Here is an 18,822-nt window from a genome sequence, read left to right on the forward strand (position 1 = left end):
TTCCTGTTTTTGAGTCTCTTTTCTGCCTTCTCTTCAGCTGCATCTCTCTGACTCCAGGCAAAGAAGTTTCTCTGCATTTAAGGTCTCATGTGACTTAATTGGATCCATCCATATAATCCAACATAATCTACCTGTTTTAAGGTAAACTTAATTACATCTGCACTGTGTCTTTTGCCATATAATATATGCATAGCTTCCAGACATTAGAGTATGAACATCTTTGGGTGACATTATTCAGCCTACCATACAGAGTGATGACAGGAATCATGATATGATTTCTTTCCTCATGTCTTTTTTCCCCTTTCTCTCTCACATGCTCAGTGTTGACTGTTCTCAATATTACTTTTGTTCACTCTTGGCAGTTTTGCTAATCTGCTTAGAAAACAGGAATATTCACCCTTCACTTTGAAACCTTCCTGTATTGTCCCTCAGGGTTTTGATCCACAAGTTGAGGAATGATAATATATGACACTATTTGTTTCACATATTTTTGTGGCAAGAGAAAAATTGTCTGTGAGGCCCACTTATTTGATGTGACTATAATCATGACTAACACAATTATGCCTTTCCTTACAATTGTTACATTTAATGGGTCACAGTGATATTTTTACCTCTAAGTGTTGATTTCTTGGGACTTATCCAAATTTTGGCTGCTTTATGACTCCACTGAGCTTTTCTCTGCATTTATTTAGTGATTTGTAGGCAAACCGTTGTCTACCATGTTCATTTTTAAAATGGCAAAATGCTTAGCTAGTAATCCTGATTGGAGAATCCTTGTATGACAGGGTGAGTCATCCGCACTCAGATATTGGGCATACTGCAAAGATTCCCCATTAAACTGCACCATGGCTCATTAAACACCATCGGTGAGAAAATTGGGTCTTCGTTAAATGTTTATGTTCTGTGCTAATGTTAAATTTAGAATATTCCTGTTGTAGGTACCTTTGGGAAAAATTTTAAAGTACTAGCTAAAGTGCCAGCAGATTTAAGCCCATAAATTCCCAAATACAAGATCTGGAAAACATCCCCCAACCCCAGATTTATTCTCAGGTTTCTCTCTTTTCAATCTTTATATATTTTATTTATTTTTCTCTTCTCAATGCCAAACATCATGATCTTCAGATGACCTTTTTTATACTCTCAGTGACTTCTAAGGAGCTTACTTTTGGTTTTTAAGCACAAGAGAAAGTAAATTATTCTGGAACACCATTTAGCCATGTTTCAAGTCAAGGAAAAGATGTGTGATTATCAAGGTTTTCATTATGCATCTACATACTGAAGAAACAAGCTCTGTCCACAAAACGCTTACATTCCAAAAAAAAAAAAGGACCTAAACAAGTAAAAATACTAATGACAGAAATGTGATTCCAGAAGTGTACTAGTGGAGTTAATGTGAAAAGAATAATTTTTCTCATTTAAGAGTTCATAGAAATCCTCTATGTGTATGCCAAAAGAATTGGCTTGTTACTGTGTGACAAGAGATAGTAAGATCTAGGGAGCCTTACTCAACAGGAATCCAACATGAGAATTGAGCACTATAGAAAATTATTTGAGGAACTATTTTTTTCATTTCTTTACAAGATGATGCTTAGCTGAATGCATAGAATATAAGTTAATTCATTACATACAACAAATGCCTTAGGACAGTGCTTCTAAAGCTTTTTGTTGTTCACAAGCCCTTTACAACTCTTCAAAATTAGGGAAAGACCCCAAGGAGTTTTTGTTTATGTGTGTTATATCTATTAATATTTACTATATTAGAACTTTAAAAATTTTACAACATATTTGTTAATTGAAAATAACAATCATAGGGATGCCTGGGTGGCTCAGTCGGTTAAGCATCAAACTCTTGATCTTGGCTCAGGTCATAATCCCAGGGTTGTGAGATTGAGCCCCGAGTTGGGCTCCATGCTGGGCGTGGGGCCTGCTTAAGATTCTCTCTCTCCCTCTGACCCCCCCCCCCCCCCCGGTCTCTCTCTAAAAATAAAAAAAACAGTAATAGTAATCATAAACCATTTACATCTTAAATAACATATTTTTATGAAAAATAATTTCCAAAGCAAAAAAAATTTACTAAGAAGAGTTACATTGTGTTACATTTTTTAATGTGTGTTGTTATAAAAGACAGCTGGATTCTCACATCTGCTTCTGCATTCAATCACACTATCCTGCATCCTATAGCCCCTGGAAAATTCCACTGTACACAGATAAGAATGAAAAAAGCAAGTAACATTTTCATATTACTCTGAAAATGTATTTGACCTTGGGGATCTTCCTGTATAGGTCTCAAAAACCCCCAGGGGTCCCTAGATGATACTTTGAAAACATAGCCTTGGGGCATGAGAGCTTATTTCTCCCAAGGATCCTTGGTGATGAAGACTATAATAGTGTGATTGCATATAGTATTTTCTCTACTACTAACTCTGTACCAAAATTATATATCATATTGATGGCCAAAATAAAATTACAAGGTTTTAAGACTAAATCATTCATGTAGTTTTGTGTAACTTCTCGTTTAGAATTACCTCAATGAAGTAACATCTAGTGATTAGCTTTCTAGTTCTAGTATTGTTTCTCTGATCTATTTTAGAAGGCTGAGGTTTTCTAGTTGTATTTCTGGGATATGATTAGCAGAGATTGACTGGCAAAAACAATTTGTGTCCTAATTCTGCTGACAAGTCTCCACTAAGAAGGTTTAGACTCAAAAAAAAAGTTCCAGTATTTCAGCCTGTATCCAGAATGCCTCAATTTTTTTTGGAAGCCTGTTCTTGAAATCTCACTATGTACAATATCAGAAAAGTGGGGAAAGTTACAGGAGAATTTCCTCCTCCATCAACCTTCTGAGAAAAAGAAAACACAGTTTCACAATAACTCACTTTTGGAATTGGAAAAATGCTACCTTGTTTATGAGAATTCCAGGGTTCTCCACCTGTCAGGCCTGACACAATTCTGTTGCACAAGCCTGAGATATTTGATTCTCCATGTATCAGGGACAAGTGTCATACATACTGATTTGCACAGAAAACCACAGAAAGCACTCTCCAGGGAAAGACAGCATTTTGACAAGACTGAGTGATAACTTAGAACAACAGGGGTAAGAACTATTGTGTGGAGTTGTTCATGGACCCAGGCAGATCTTGTTCCAGGTTGCTGAGAGCTTCTGCATTAAAATATCATTTGAAATTTAAATTCCTTGTAAAACACCAAAAAAATATGGGTCAGAAAGCTGCTAATGGAGATCCTAGGGAAGGGACTGTCATTAAATCACCCTGAAGATTTAGAAGTGACTGAAAGAGAAAGAGCATTGGGAAAGTGGTCAGTTAAAATGCTAGCATTTAAAAAAAAAAAAAAAGGAAAACATCTTTTAAGAATCAGCACATGGATGTATTGATGGGGTTCTACAGTCATAATCTGTGTTATTTCTCCAGTTATGCATATTATATTTGAGATGAGAAAATATTAGTTTTGATGCTATAATAAAGTTGTAGTAGGGGACGAGCCTCTTGGTATGATGAAGAAATTAATCAAAATATCATATTACTTCACTGTTGGGGCTTTTCTCTTGAAGAATGAGAATTATCCTATATATGACCTTAACAATTTTTCATAAAACTTGAATCATTCCCCCCACCCGATGTTCTGGACCTTTTCAACCCTTCTTTAATCTCTAATTCATGCATTAGTCCCCTTGCTCTCAGCAAATGATCTTGCTTTACTGAGAAGACAACTTTATTTCAACCCCTCAGTTGTTCTGTGCCTTCTCTTGACCTTGATCCAACAGTTTCCCTTCTTTCTCCTCTGTCTTCAACCTCTCTTTCCTCTGGCTTATTCTATCCAACCTATAAGTTAGAAACCTAAGAGAAAGTCTCACTTGGCTTTATACCCCATAGGCTACTATTTTTTCTCTACCCCTCATCACCAGCTTCTTAGAAGTGCAATCCGCACCACTTCATGCCCCCTACTACCCCTTGCTGCTTGACTGCTGCAATTATTTATTTTCTCAGAAATCTCCAGTGATTCAATGACATTTCTCAATCATCCACTACTCTCACCTGGAGTAGCTGTGTGTGTGTGTGTGTGTGTGTGTGTGTGTGTGTGTGTGTGTATGTGTGTGCTCATCTGTTTAAGCATAAGATTATATGTGCTTGTATCTGTTACTACCAATTTGAGAGACAAAATGGGTTTTTCTCTAGCTAAAAAGTCAGGTGGGGAGAGGGTGTATGGAGGAGCAGGAGCCCCAAGCCCCAAGTGGAGTGTTAGAACTTGCCACCAAGAGATAAGTGGAACTGAAGTGTGACAAAGGCAAATAAGACCAAATCCCTGCTAAAATCAGAGGTTTAAGAAATTGGATTGTGTCTCCACCCCTTCCTATCTACATGGTGTCCAGTGTGTTCTTCTTCTACTCTCACAAGAAGTCTCATCTAAATAGGCATTGCTTTTTGGCCAACCTTGGGCCCAGGTTGTCCTTACAAACCCAACCAGGTGTGGGCAGAGCTGGTGCGAGCATGTCCACCACCGTTCCAAGATTGTCTCCTGGGAAGGTGCCACAGAGTCTTGGACATTCTGTGTATGATTGAGCCCTGCCAGTGAGCTAATTAAATGAGTTTCTTTAAGAACTCCAAGCTTAGCAGCAAGAGTGGGTTGCTAATCTCCTGACTCACCTATTCAACTCATTTGTGGTTCCAGCAAATATTCCATCTTGTAGGATACACTGCCTGGCTTTATTTCGAAGCTGTTCCATTTCTTGACAGGGTAGATAGGAATGTGCAAAGTAATAGTTTTTCTCTTTTGTGTGGGATATCACTTATGAAGTGGAGTTCAGTTCTTTGTGGAAAAGGAATTGTGGGAATGCTAGAACAGTTTTGAACAAAACTAGATATTCAATTAAAAGCCTTTCCCTCCAAAAGCCTAAAGTTCTCACTGGAAAGATGAAGAGTCCCTCTCAGCACAGAGGAGACCCCATAACTGGGGAGGTGGGGAGAGGACCACAGGTTCTTCATTACTATTTGTGAGTCTAGGAAACCTTCTGGGAGTGCAGATGAGCTGTAAGTCATCTTCAGAGCTTAGAAAATGCACATAACTACAGAGACTAAAATCAACAATAAAACTGCCATGATAGAACTTTGTAATTTAAGAATAACTTTACCTTTATTCCACAAGATCCTAGCAAAAGGAAGATGCTGCTAATTAAAACCCCCAACTGAAGCCTCTTTGTTTTGTTGAGATACAAAGTCTTAACTCTATCTAAGAAAGAGAAAGAGATTACTAAGCAGAGATAATTGCTGCCCTCCCCTCCTGCCACTACCTGCAAGGACTAAGGGTTGTAGCAAATGTGAACACCTACCCACTACTAGAGAGTACATCTCTGCCATTTTGCCTATCATAATTAAGGACCTATTCATCTAGACTAATGAAATTGATTCTATGCCTGGCAAAATGGGATCTGGCTAATTGTCATGCCAATTCATGACATTTTATTTCTGTTGTCTCTTCTATCCTAAAGCTGGTTGTTGAGGTCAAAACTCCTTCCTCTAGGATAAAATAGGAATCTATCTATAGAAATTCATGATGGATATAGTTTCCAGCTGACTTGTTCATGCATAGTGTCAGGTTTGGCAAATACATCACATGTGTTTTTCATGCTTTTTATTTCCTCCATTCATCCCTTAACTGTAAATGTCCCTAAGAATCTCTTATGAACTCTCTTCTTTGTCTATGTACTTTGCCCAGGTGTTCGGCCAGTCTTGTGGCTTTATGTTTCATCTATATGCTTATAACCCCCAAATTCTTTCTTCTGCCTTAACTCTGTATAGTTCCAGCCTTTTATTTTCAGCTTTCTTATTGAAATTTCCATTTGAAATTCTACCTATTTAAGTCAACATGTCCAAAACCAAACTTACTGAATTCCCCTGTCTACAAACTAATTTTGCTTTTGCAGCCCCATCCACTAATTGTCTAGGATTGAAACCTAGAGTCACCCCTTGCTGCCTTTCAAACACAAAGACTCATCAGTTCTCCATCCCAAATATCTTGGACATGCAGTCTCTTTTGCTGTGTCCTCTCTGACATTACCTTTTATATATTCACTCATTAAAGGCTTGCTATATTGTAGCCCTGTCCTAAGGGCTAGTGACACACAGGGAAGATAAAAATGAATAAGTGAAGTACAAAGCACTGTGGCCATTCACCTATCAGAATTCAGGATGGTGGATGTGCTGGGCGAAGCAGGATGTACAGGAGTTTGTGAGTCTGAATCTAGGATTCTTTCTATCTCAATACAGCTCATTTATTGGTAGAACATTTGGTAAAGCCTCTAGCCACATGTCCATTCTGCCCTCTTCCCTGCTGCCTGTGCTTTATTTCCAAAACCAAAATCAGATTGTCACTCTTCTGATTAAAATCCTTTCCTAGCTCCCCATTGCAGCAGAACAAGTACCAAACTTCTTGATTCTACTTACAAAACCTTCCAACTCAGCTTTTCTTCCCCATAGCACTATTCTTTTATACAACATAGTTACTAACTTCACAGTCCATGAAATAGGAGAGAACAGAAATGAAAATGCCCACTCTGCCTTAAAAATTTACCATCAGTATCATTCCCAGTCATCCTCTTTACCCCTTTGGCAATCAACTCAATGGATCATTTTCCTAATGATTGCTGTTCACGCTTTGCATAATTGTTTCAAGTATCAAGACACTGAATGGCTTTGATGAACACAGATAATCAGTGTGTGATTATTTGCTGTCCTGATGTATGCTCAGAGGCTTCATACAATATGTGTGCATATAGTAGCCATGCAGCAGGCCGCCAGAAACAAATCCTTAGGTCCTGCTCTTAGAAATATAGGATTCATCTTTGTAGATGAGTATAATCTCAAGAGAGAAGGAGAGCCAGGTGCTGGCCACCTCTCCCTTCACGGAAGTAGGCCATGTAACAACATTCACTCATTAATGCATTCATTCACTCAGTCATTCATGCATCAAACACTTACTGAGCATTTGCCAAGTACCCTGTGTTGCCAAGTACCCTGTGTCCCCAGGGAGCTCACAGTCTCTTCTCTGATAAGTTTTGTGATTTGATTCAAATGCGGGGATCAAAAAGGAGTGAGCCAGATTTCTGCTGAGGAATTGGGGTCCTGGGGAACATTTGAGAGGTTTTTAAAAATTGAAGAATAGGATTTTTGTGTGTGTGTGTGTGTGTGTGTGTGTGCATTTAAGGAATGGGGGGAATAGTAGGTAGCTCATGGATGGGAAAGAAATTGCGGCTCTGGTAAAGTGAACCAAAATATAAAGTAAAGTTAATTTAAAAACTACATGATTTGGGTGATTTGGGGAAAATTATGGTAAGTTCAGGGTGACTTGAAGCAGGCAACAAAGGGCGAGCAGGGGATACAGGGGGAGATGCTAGAAGGTAAATAGGGTGCAGATTAAAGAAGACTTGTACCAAGGAGCTTAGACTTTCTCTGTAAGCAGTGGGAAGGCCAGAGAAATCTCTAAACAAGGGAGTGACTCATCAAAAAAAAATTTTTTAATGAAGGTCCAATGGGGATACTGAGGATGGATTTGAGAAGATGAGCATTTAATGAATCCTTTTTAGAAGTGACCACAAGCAATGACAAATCCATGGCTGTGTTTCAGCTAACTCTGCATATTTGTGTATGTTTCCTCCTAGTGACAGTGCTGGCCATTTTCCATGAACTGCACGTTGACCCTGACCTGTACACACTCCTGTTTGGGGAAAGTGTGTTGAATGATGCAGTGGCCATTGTCCTCACATAGTAAGTACCAGAACTTGGCCTCTGTTTTTTTGACCATGTGAAATATGCTTCCAGTTGGTGATAATTCCCAGTGGCTTTAAAGTATCTTTTCTCTTATGTCATAGAGATGTGGCAATTTCTCGTTTTTAAGCAATTGCTACCACAGAAAATCTCTAATAATGGGTATAATTCATTAAGTAACTAATTTTTAACACTATTAATGAGTTTCATGTTTCCAGCTTATTACAAGATACTACCCAGAGGGCAACTTTTTTTCTCAGGTGCATATATTTGGCTGATTCACTTAGAGTACCTAGAATGCACACATGAGCATTCCCTCATCAATATCATTTAATTTTTTTCCTTTATACAAACCATTTTCCAGATAATGGACTAACACTAACCATTGCATTTATAGTAAGTTTGACAAATTGGAGATAGAACCTGAGAGTCAGACTACTCTTTATTTCTCAATGCAAATGTAATGTGTTATAGGAACACACACATCTTTAAATCCTCATGTGACACGTGTAACTTGTGAAACTAATGGAGCTTCAGCTCGGCACTAACATAATTTTCCTTTGACCCTGGAAGAATTTTCTTTTCGAGATGAGAACTAGTGCTTTTTCTCCACCTCCCCTTTAGACACTTGCCTTTTATTTTTAATAAATGCCATTTTGGTGGCTTTCACTATGTCAGAGGTCTCTTCTTGGTTTTAGATTAAGACCAACATTTTGGGCAACTGTCAAATACCCCAAAGGAAAATAGCTGACAATTAAATGTGACAACAGGCCTCAATTCAGGGTGTTAATTACTTCAAATGCATTTGAAAATGTATTGTGAAGTAACAAAAGTTGTTTAAAAGCCAGATCTCACAGAGGAGAGTAGGAAACAACAGAGCAGCACTATTCTTCTACCAGCTGACATCTCTTAAGGCTGCCACCCAAAGTTGCCAGTGAATTCAGCAACTTTTAAGCAAGGTCTTCAAATAAATTTGTATTTCACCTGGCCCAAGAAGTGCCTTTCCTGCATTAAAGGAAAATATCGGTGAGTGCAAACTGAGAGCAAAAGCCATGGCAGATTCACAAATGTTAAAGGATGCTTTTAAAGAAAGTACCAGGAACAATTAATTAGGACATCAGGAATCTCTGTCCAAGAAATAGGAGTATTAAAGGAACATTTGGAGTAAAAATTTCTTAAAATCTGCTGAGTCCCTCATTTTTGCTTTCTGGGCTGCCAAGTTGTAAAAGGCCAAGCAAAACGAAACCACTAAAGCACAAATGAGCTTGGGAAAGAGTCATGGAGCTACAACCAAGGGAGAGTTTGGCCTTTCCACTTTCAGCACCATCATTCACAGTAGTTTCCCTCTAAAAAAGGCAGACTCCAAGGATGAATGTTGATGCTGTTGTGCACAAGCCCCAGGGGCATTTGAAACAGTCTATTTATTATCTCTTCAGGTCAATACATGGTTATTATGGCAGTGCCTTTTCTCTCATCTACCCATGCATTGCATGTATTAAAAAGTGTTTCCCACCGTGGCAAGATCCCTTCCTTACTAGGTACAAGACACTTGCCATTCTAGCCAAAATCTTATGTTTCCCAGATTTGGCGATTGACGTGTCACACAAAGTGATTCCCAAAGAGTTCCACCTTTAAAGTTAAAGGAAAACTAAACTAGGAATACTTGACATGGAAACTTCACACATTCAAACTGCAGGCTCTTTCTTCTACCTGGCATACCTGGACCCCACTTCCTGAGCTCTACGGAGGAGTGTGTATGTGCACCATCCTGGATCTGGGCTATCTGTCTACCAGTGCCATCTGTGGCTGGCCACGTCCTCCACCCTGCACAGTTTTCCACAATGTTGTACTGTTCACTTTGCTCACTTACTTATGTGCTTTTTAAACTTAGTTTCCAGCACATATGACAATATCTTTTTATATACCTACTTACACACACATATTCCCTCTCTCCCTCTCTTTTTAATGCACCATCCCCAGACTCTGTCTTTCAACTATATTCTTGCTCCCTTAGAAAAGCCCTATTTAAAAGTTTCTCATGACTTTTAGACTAGAAGTTCAAATGTTTGTCTCTTCCCTGTCCTCTTCCTTCACATGAAACTGTGCATAGCACCCTGACACAACTCTGTGCCTGGTAATTCATGCCTTTACATGCACAGAGTTCACTCCTCCCCAGCTTGTTTCTGCCTTATCGGGTCTTTCACCACCTACCTCAGGCTCCTTCAGGAACAACTGGCCCACATGCTAAGCCCCTAATCTAGCCCTGCATGAACCTCTGTCAATTCCCTTCCAGCATAGCAGGGCAGTTTTGGGTTTACACTTATATTTGCCTTTTTTTAGATAGTAACTTTTTGAACACAGAGTCTATATGCATGAAATGCAAATTAAAAGAACAATGAGGAGCGCCTGGGTGGCTCAGTTGGATAAGCATCTGACTCTTGGTTTTGGCTCAGGTCATGATCTCAGGGATTAAGGGATGGAGCCCAACATTAGGCTCCGTGCTCAGTGGGGAGTCTGCTTGGGGATTCTCCCCATCTGCTCCTTCCCCCGCTCATGCACACACACACACACAGGCATATGCATGCTCTCCTCTCTCTCTCTAAAATAAATAAATAAATCTTAAAAAAAAAAAAAAACAAATGAAATCCCTTTTGTGCTTTCTTCTTCTTAGTTCCATCTTTGTGTAGTTTAGAAGTTTAAGAATAACGGTAGAGCTCTTCTTGTACCATGGAAAAGTTACGCATTTTGGTTTTTTTTGTTTTTTTTTAATAATAATTTTTTATTATGTTATGTCACCATACAGTACATCCCCAGCTTTTGATGCAGTGTTCCATGATTCATTACTTGCGTATAACACCCAGTGCTCCATGCAATATGCGCCCTCCTTACTACCCATCACCAGCCCATCCCAATCCCCCACCCCTCTCCCCTCTGAAGCCCTCAGCTTGTTTCCCAGAGTCCATAGGGTGCTGTTCTTTTCTTATGGATTCCAATCCCTTTTTCATCTCTTTAAACATTTTAATCAGTTTTATTTTAAATTTTTAAAAATATTTGTCTATTTTTTTCATTAATTCTGCCATTTGTTGGGTCTGCTCCATATCTAATGGTGGTGATGTGAGGTTACGGAATACAGGTAAGGTTCAGTGGGGTGGAGCCCGAAGCTGACAACCAAGAAAGAATTCTTGAGGCATCTTTGGTGCAAAATTGGTGGTTTATTAAAGCACGGGGACAGGACCTCTGGGCAGAAAGAGCTGCTGCCCCGGGTTGTGAGGGGTGGCTGATTATATACCATGGGGTTGGGGGAGGAAAGGAAAAAGGGAGGTTAAGAAAGGACTTTCATATGTTAAAGAAGACTCACAGGATACGGAGGCCTTGCCATTGTCAAGTCAAGGCCTTTTACCCCTCTCCTAAGGCATTAACATGAAGATAGTCGGGAACTTCCTGGAGGCTGCAGACTACAAGGACATTAAATAGTATCTACATTCCCTTCTGGAAGCTAGGTTCTTGTAAACTGCTAAAACATTTGTAAATTGAGGGAGACTTAAGTCTTGCAGGATTGTGGTATCTATAGGTTAACTATTTCTTTGTCCTTTAGGGCAGCCAAGAGTGCCTGAGGAATGTCACATACATCCCATGGGGGGGGGGGGTCAGTTTCTGCCTTGTCCTCAGCTTGCCTTCTGTTCCCTCATCAGTGAGTTTTCTTTTTCTAATTTTTTAGAAGTTTTTTTTAGGATTTTATTTATTTATTTATTTGTCAGAGAAAGAGAGAGAGAGCACAAGTAAGGGGAACGGCAGGCAGAGGGAGAAGCAGGCCCCCCACTAAGTAGGAAGCCCAATGTGGGACTCAGTCCGGCCCTGGGATCACTACCTGAGCCGAAGGCAGACACTTAACGACTGAGCCACCCAGGTGTCCCCGTGGTGAGTTTTCATATGTGCTTTATCACTCATGTCTGTGTGCTAATCTTTACTAGGCATTACCTTCTAAGAGACTCTCAGGCTGTCTCTGATGCCAATCTCTCCCTCTTGGGGAGAAAGGATGAAGTTACATGCAGTCTGGTGCAGCTGTTCCACTGCAGTCCTTCAGGCACAGACACAATGTCTTTCTGAGCTTGGAGGCTCTTTGAGTCTCCTCTGAAGAGAATACCTCCTGCTCCATGGAAGTCTTCTCCTATTACATATGTCTTTAATATATTTATCCAAATCTTTTCTGCCTTTTAAGATTCCGTGGTCTTATAATTTACTCCTTTCACAAATCTTTAGTGTAATTTCAATGTAATTTCAAAGTTATGCATTTTGATATGAAATAATCAAGTTAAATAAAGAACTCAAATCATCGACAACTATGGCCCTTGGCACTACCTCCAGAGCTCCTTTGGAATGGCCACACACTTTCATTTACATTCCCATCTCCCACCACCAAATATTCCTGTTTAAGAACCATCCCTGGGATGCCTGGGTGGCTCAGTCATTAAGCAGCTGCCTTCGGCTCAGGTCATGATCCCAGGGTCCTGAGATCAAGGTCTGCATTGGGCTCCCTGCTCAGTGGGGAGCCTGCTTCTTCCTCTGCCTGCTGCTCCCCTGTTTGTGCTCTCTCTCCTTCTGTGTCAAATAAATAAAATCTTTAAAAAAGAAAAAAAAGAACCATCCCTTTCAGTTTTAGTATTTTTCAAATTTTAATTGTTAACATTGTGACAATACTGTGCTCTAGCATTTCATTCAGATATATAGTAATTTAGCCACATTTTAGATGAAGTCAGCTTTTCTGTGCTAGTCTAAGAAGCCAATGGCAAATTATAATACTGTTTCTTAGGTTAAATGTGCTCTGAGTTTCAGACAACTAACATATAATTGAATTTGATGACCACAACTATTATACACTGCAGCAGGTGGTGGATGGTATCCCTATGGCTTAAAATGATCCAGAATTGTTCATCTTAAAGTAAGAGTAACTGTATTTAACAAAAATTTTGAAATTAGCTTGTCTCTCTCTGACCCATATTGTCATTTTAAATATGTAGGAAATGTCATGCCCAAACAGGTAGAATGTGTATTGGTTCATAAATGAATGAATTCCACATGATGGTTTTGCATTTCTAAAGATTGTTTAATAGGCTATGAGGGAAAGCAAAAGACATATTGAAAAGGTCTTGAAGGATGTGTGTTTTTGAATCCTGAACAAAGACATTGCTTTCAGAGGCAGCATGGTAGAGTACAAAAAGCCCTAGATTTAAGTTAAAAGAGCTGGTGTCAGGATTGCTACAGATTAACTGTGCAGTTATTACAGTTGACAGGAAACCAACCCAAACTGGAGTAAGCAAAAAGGAAATTTGTGTTGGCTGATGTGACCGAACAGCAGGAGTAGGAATGGCAGCAAAGGACCCAGTGAAATGAGGAGGAACTCTTTCTTTTCCCCCTCAACTTCTTCAGGGTTAGCTTCCTCACCTGGTCACAAGTTAGCTGCCAGCATGTGTGAGGGCTGTACCTTCCTTCAGGAGAATGGAGCAAGCATCTTTGTCCCATTATTCCCAGTCCAAATCTTAGTACACTTAATAAATTGTAATGCCATTTCAGACCCACTGTGGCCAGGGAAATGTCCTATATTTATTGGCTCAGCTCTAAGTCACATGCTTCATAACTTTAAGACTGTGCCCTGGGGCGCTTGGGTGGCGCAGTCGTTAAGCGTCTGCCTTCGGCTCAGGGCGTGATCCCGGCGTTCCTGGATCGAGTCCCACATCGGGCTCCTCTGCTGGGAGCCTGCTTCTTCCTCTCTCACTCCCCTGCTGTGTTCCCTCTCTCGCTGGCTGTCTCTCTGTCACATAAATAAATAAAATCTTTAACAAAAAAAAAAAAAGACTGTGCCCATTTTCACTTGGAAGCATATAAACTAAGCCTGGGGAAAGGTGGGATTATTGCTCAGAGTGATATTGCCACAAAAAAGAAGTGGATGCTGGGCAGAAATAAAACACAACCAAACCTAGAAGACCACGTCAGTGAGTGACTGTATATGGCTATAAACTCTGTGTGCTTGTTTCCTTACCTATGAAATGTAAGAACAGTTGTTCTATATACATTACAAAATTATTCTGAGCAATAAATAAAGCAATATAGTTGAAAAGACTCTATAATCTATGTAATCTATGCTATATAAAGATACATATAATTTATATAACCATTTGTATCACTGTCTTTCATTCTACTTACACAGATCTCTTTGCTTTCATTAAAATGACTAAGGATAGAACTGCTTCTAGTGAAGCATTCTTTCATAAATATGGCATTTTATGATCCAAGGAATATAGAAAATAACCATTTTCACATGTGATTTCCCCCATTAAGAATGAAGCACTTAGTTAAGGCATACTGTCTAAAGTTGATAAATCAAGAAATAGAGATTGAAGTATATTACTTAAAGTTATAAAGGCACTCACAACCAAAATTTATATCACTCATGGGAGTTAGTTGGAAGAGGGGAGAGGGAAAGGAAAGGATCAGTTAACTAAAATGTCACATCTCTCATAATAATAAATCAATATATACTATGTGGAGTTGATAAATCAAGAAATGGAGGTATATGCATATTCTTTAGAGTCATAGGACAAACATAAATGGTTAAAGGAGATACTTTTGCTTTGTAGAACTCTGATTTATACAAAGGGGAAAAATGTAATTTAACTCTTTATTTTGTATCTTTTTATACTGTTTGAATGTTTGCATTTGTTTGAATTATATTTATTTAACATATTCTTTAGGTGATCAAGATATCAAAAGCAAAAACTAGAAAAGAAAAGCCAATTTATTTGATGGCAACAGAGTCCAGAAATCCTAGCAGGCAAGAGTCACCTTGCCACATAGATGATGAAGGATAAAACAATGAAAGCAGTTTCAACACACATGTTGATAGGTTGATGGTCTTTATAATGTACATGATGAATTGTTAATCTCCTTAATATACCAAATGTACTAGTTATGTTACTTAGGTAAATTGCTTAACCTCTTTGTGCCTAGATGCCTTGTTTATAAAACAGGGCTGGTAAAGCAATCACCTCATTAGGGAGATTAAACATAAAACACCTAGAACAGGGCCTGGCTCATAACACTTGATAAAAGTTAGATATTTGCTGCTGATATTACTACTGCTATCAAAGACCAATAAGGAAAAAGTAAACAAAATAGAAAAATGGGCAAAGGATATAACTAGGTAATGAACAGAAGAAACATAAATGGCCAATAATACTGCTAAATAAAATTATCTTTCCTACTAACAAAATAAAACAAATTAAACCAATAACAAAATATTATTCTTTGATGAGCAGATCTTCAAATCTCCAGAGCTCATGAAAGAACAAGCATACTTCAGGTAAATTGGAGTTTGAGGAAGTGGGAACCCTTTTACATTATTGGTGAAAGAGGAAAGCAATAGAACTTTTACAAAGGCAATTGGCATTATTTGTTAAGAATTATTAGACTATGGTAATCCTCTGATCCACCTATTTCATTTCTAGAAATTTATCCTAAGAAGTAATTAAAGGCCTGTGTAACAATTTCTCCATGGAGATGGGTGCATTGATTTGAGCAAGAAATTGTCCATAAGTTACTAGTTGATTGAGTAAATTATAACATATTAATATCATGTAATCCTTAGGCAATCATTTGAAAAATGATATATTGAAAAAACTATATTGATGTGAAAAGATATTCACAATACATTTTTAAAGACAGTAAGAAATTTTTAAATGAGATATACAGTAAGACCTATTTTGGTTAAAAAATCACAGCCAAATTTGTGTGTGTCTGTGAGTGTATGTATAATATAACATATTATAAATATAATTTATATATAAAATCAAAGTGTTAAGTGGGATCGTAGGTGATTGTCATTTTCTTCTTTTGGCTTGTATATATATTTATTAGAAATAGATTAAGCTACTTAGGATCTACTCTGGTACAAATAATCCCTCATAAACATACTTAATATTAGGCAATCTTCATTTTAATACAGATTCTAGGGGCGCCTGGGTCATTCAGTCAGTTAAGCATCCAACTCTTGATTTCAGCTCAGATCATGATCTCAGGGTTGTGAGATTGAGTCCTGCATCAGGCTCCGCATTCAGCGGGGAGTCTGCTCGAAGGTTCTCTCTGCCTCCCTCTGTCCTCCCACCTAAAATAAATAAATAAATTTTTAAAAGAAATAAAATAAATATAGATTCTTTTTTTTAAAGATTTTATTTATTTATTTGACAGAGATAGAGACAGCCAGCGAGAGAGGGAACACAAGCAGGGGGAGTGGGAGAGGAAGAAGCAGGTTCATAGCGGAAGAGGCTGATATGGGGCTCAATCCCATAACGCCGGGATCACGCCCTGAGCAGAAGGCAGACACTTAACTGCTGTGCCACCCAGGGTCCCCTAAATATAGATTCTGTACAGTTTTAAGTCTAAAATTTTTTCTACCCATTGAAGCGCAGAAAGAGGATATTGAGTATTCCCGGTCATTTATCTGCAAAACAGAAATATTGCCAGTATTGTACTGAAAGATCTACTTATGAAATAATTCCAAAATGTACAAATGCCTCCAGATTTTCTTTGAGATAAAATAAGAACCCCATTAAACAGCTGGTTCTTGGATGACAATAAATACATGCTAGATGCCTTTGTTCCCTATTAAGCAAATGCTTCTAAGGAAATTCAATGTAGATCATCAAAAAGGAGGGAGAAGTGGAGCACTAATTTTCTTTTTTAAAATAAGAGTGTTATGCTGCTTAGAGGTTCTTACTAGAAAAATGTCATTTAAAGTGTGATACTGGTGAACGCTTGGCACTTAGAGTGAGTGACATTTTGAAAGACCACACTTTTTATATTCCATGCATCTTAAGCAAAATTTAACATGGAAGTTAATGGGTTGGCTCTGAGCCTCAAAGAACCACAGGACTAAGGAAACTTGAGACATTTATCATCCATTCATTCAATAAAATGTACTGAGGATCTATATGTGCCAGACGTTATGCTGAGCATTGATGATGTACATGGATAGGTACAGTCACCTGTCCCTGCCTTCAACAGCTCCTCACTGAAAGAGGCAAACAATAGCTTGCAGCTATTTAATTTAATATGTGCACAAAACTTGCTCTAAAACTCATCCCAGAAAGTAGTTGTGTAGGGTTGGTTATAAACATATATCACTAAAGAAGTTCATTATTTCCCTTGGTACCATCATTTCTAAATAGATTGCAAGCTCCTTGAAGGCACGTTCTACCTTTCTTCATGCCCTACCATACACAGCTAATTATTTGGAAGATTCTTAAATAATTACTGAAGGGGCAAGTTAGTATATGTTTTCAGATGAAGGTAGAGACATTTTACTAATCCTCTCATTAAAATCTGTTCCAGAGGTTGGATGTTTAATATTCTTCATACTGCTTCTTCCGAATATTTGAAAAGCTTGTTAGTTATCTTCATGAGCTCAACTTCCTCTCGCATTTGACCCATAGTTGTAAACACAGAGGTGATGAGAATAAACCAAAACTGTTATCACAACCAGAAAGTATATTTCTCACGAATCTGCTTAACTTAAAAACAAGTTTCTTATATCTTGACACATCTTTCTGAAGGTAATTCACTTTGATATTTGCCTTGGAAACTGATCATCAGCATGAAACACATTAATTTTGACGCCTGTCTAGATACCGCTGTGATATATAATTAAACAAAAAAAAGTTAAGGCCCTTTTTGCTTAAGAACTCCTTGTTCTGGCTGTGAATTCCATGCCAACTTCATTTTTTGGACACCAGGTGGCATCACCTAGCAGGAATGGGCAGGCGTCCTGGCATCTTTAAGAAGTGGCTAGGAGGCAGAGCTCAGCTGACCTCCAGCTTTAAGTCAGAACGCCCAGTGCTTGCTACTCACACCCCTGCCTGCTCCTGTGGCTGTTTTTTTCTTATTCCTGATCCCTGGTTCCTGTTTCCTGGCTATGACTCTGGCACCTCCCTACAGTAGCTCTTAATGTCCCTGTTCAGATTACTGGGAAGTGACCTTGACTTATCCGGTGACTCTGTTCCTTGTCTCTCAGATTAGATCTGATGTTCACTCACTGCTTCTCCAGAGATCAGCCTCATGACTTAGAACTTCCTTCACTCCATGTCAAGCCATGCATGACAAATTGACCTACCAAAAATAAACAAATAAAAGAAACCCATATTGATGCTTTCTTATCTTAATTCCATTGTACTTTAATTCATTGGTGTATCAGTCAGATGTAAGTAACAGAAACCCAATTCAAATTAGCTTAAGCAAAAAGAATTCATTGGCCTCTTTAGCAGGGGCTGGGCTAACGTGGGCAAGCCAGGACTCAGGGATTCAAAAATGTCTATTTTTTCTTTTCTATTGGCTGTTCTTTCCTTTTTCTTTCTTGGTTCTGATTTCCTCTTAGTGATTTCCTCTTAGTGCTAGCCTCACTCTTTCCTAGCACAATTATATGACTTATTCTAACAAGCAGAAGAGGGTAGCTATTGGCATTTCTAGTCTTCTTTTGTTCTATCTCAAAGTAACACTTCATACTCCCAATATTTGCATGTCAGACACAGAGAAGGACTCGGATTGGCTCTGCTTATATTAGAAGATCACCCCTAGGCCAATCACACTGTATTTCAAGGGAATTAAACATGATGATTGGCCAGATCTGAATCATTTCCCCATCTGTGGCCAGTGGCATGAAATCTATAATTAGAAGAAAGTGACTGGAGGGCAAGTATAATGGGCATCCCAGAATAGTAACTATGGTATTTCATGGTAATAAAACATTCAGAACATGGTGGATTAAAATGAAGCAGATAGGCCATATGCCATTAAAAACTGAGAGAAATGCTTTGTTTAAAAAGGCAAAAAATTCTTTTCTAAATGTAGAGTTGATCTTGAAGAAAAGAAAAGGAAATTCCCAGGTGTGGGAAACAAGAGAGGAATCACTTACTGCGGGAAGCTACCACTGTCGGTGGACGTAGGATTTTGTATGGGATATAGACCCAGAGGTTTTGGAGCTGGAGTCTTATTTCCA

General features: G+C 38.6%; 1 protein-coding gene across 4 annotated transcripts in view; it reads left to right on the forward strand.

Annotated features, from left to right (window-relative positions):
• Positions 1 to 18,822, forward strand: part of SLC9A9 (solute carrier family 9 member A9) — a 550,759-nt gene that overhangs the window by 175,496 nt on the left and 356,441 nt on the right. For all 4 annotated transcript variants that reach the window (XR_572657.2, XM_008707677.2, XM_008707671.2 and 1 more), the window contains exon 6: positions 7,673 to 7,778. Coding sequence is in view for 3 of the 4 variants with exons in the window: in XM_008707677.2 (XP_008705899.2) it covers positions 7,673 to 7,778 (106 nt within the window). In the remaining variant the exon portion in view is untranslated. The remainder of the gene's footprint in view (positions 1 to 7,672; positions 7,779 to 18,822) is intronic.

This window comes from Ursus maritimus, unplaced genomic scaffold (genome assembly GCF_017311325.1).
Source record: "Ursus maritimus isolate PB19 unplaced genomic scaffold, ASM1731132v1 scaffold_20, whole genome shotgun sequence".
NCBI lineage: Eukaryota > Metazoa > Chordata > Mammalia > Carnivora > Ursidae > Ursus > Ursus maritimus.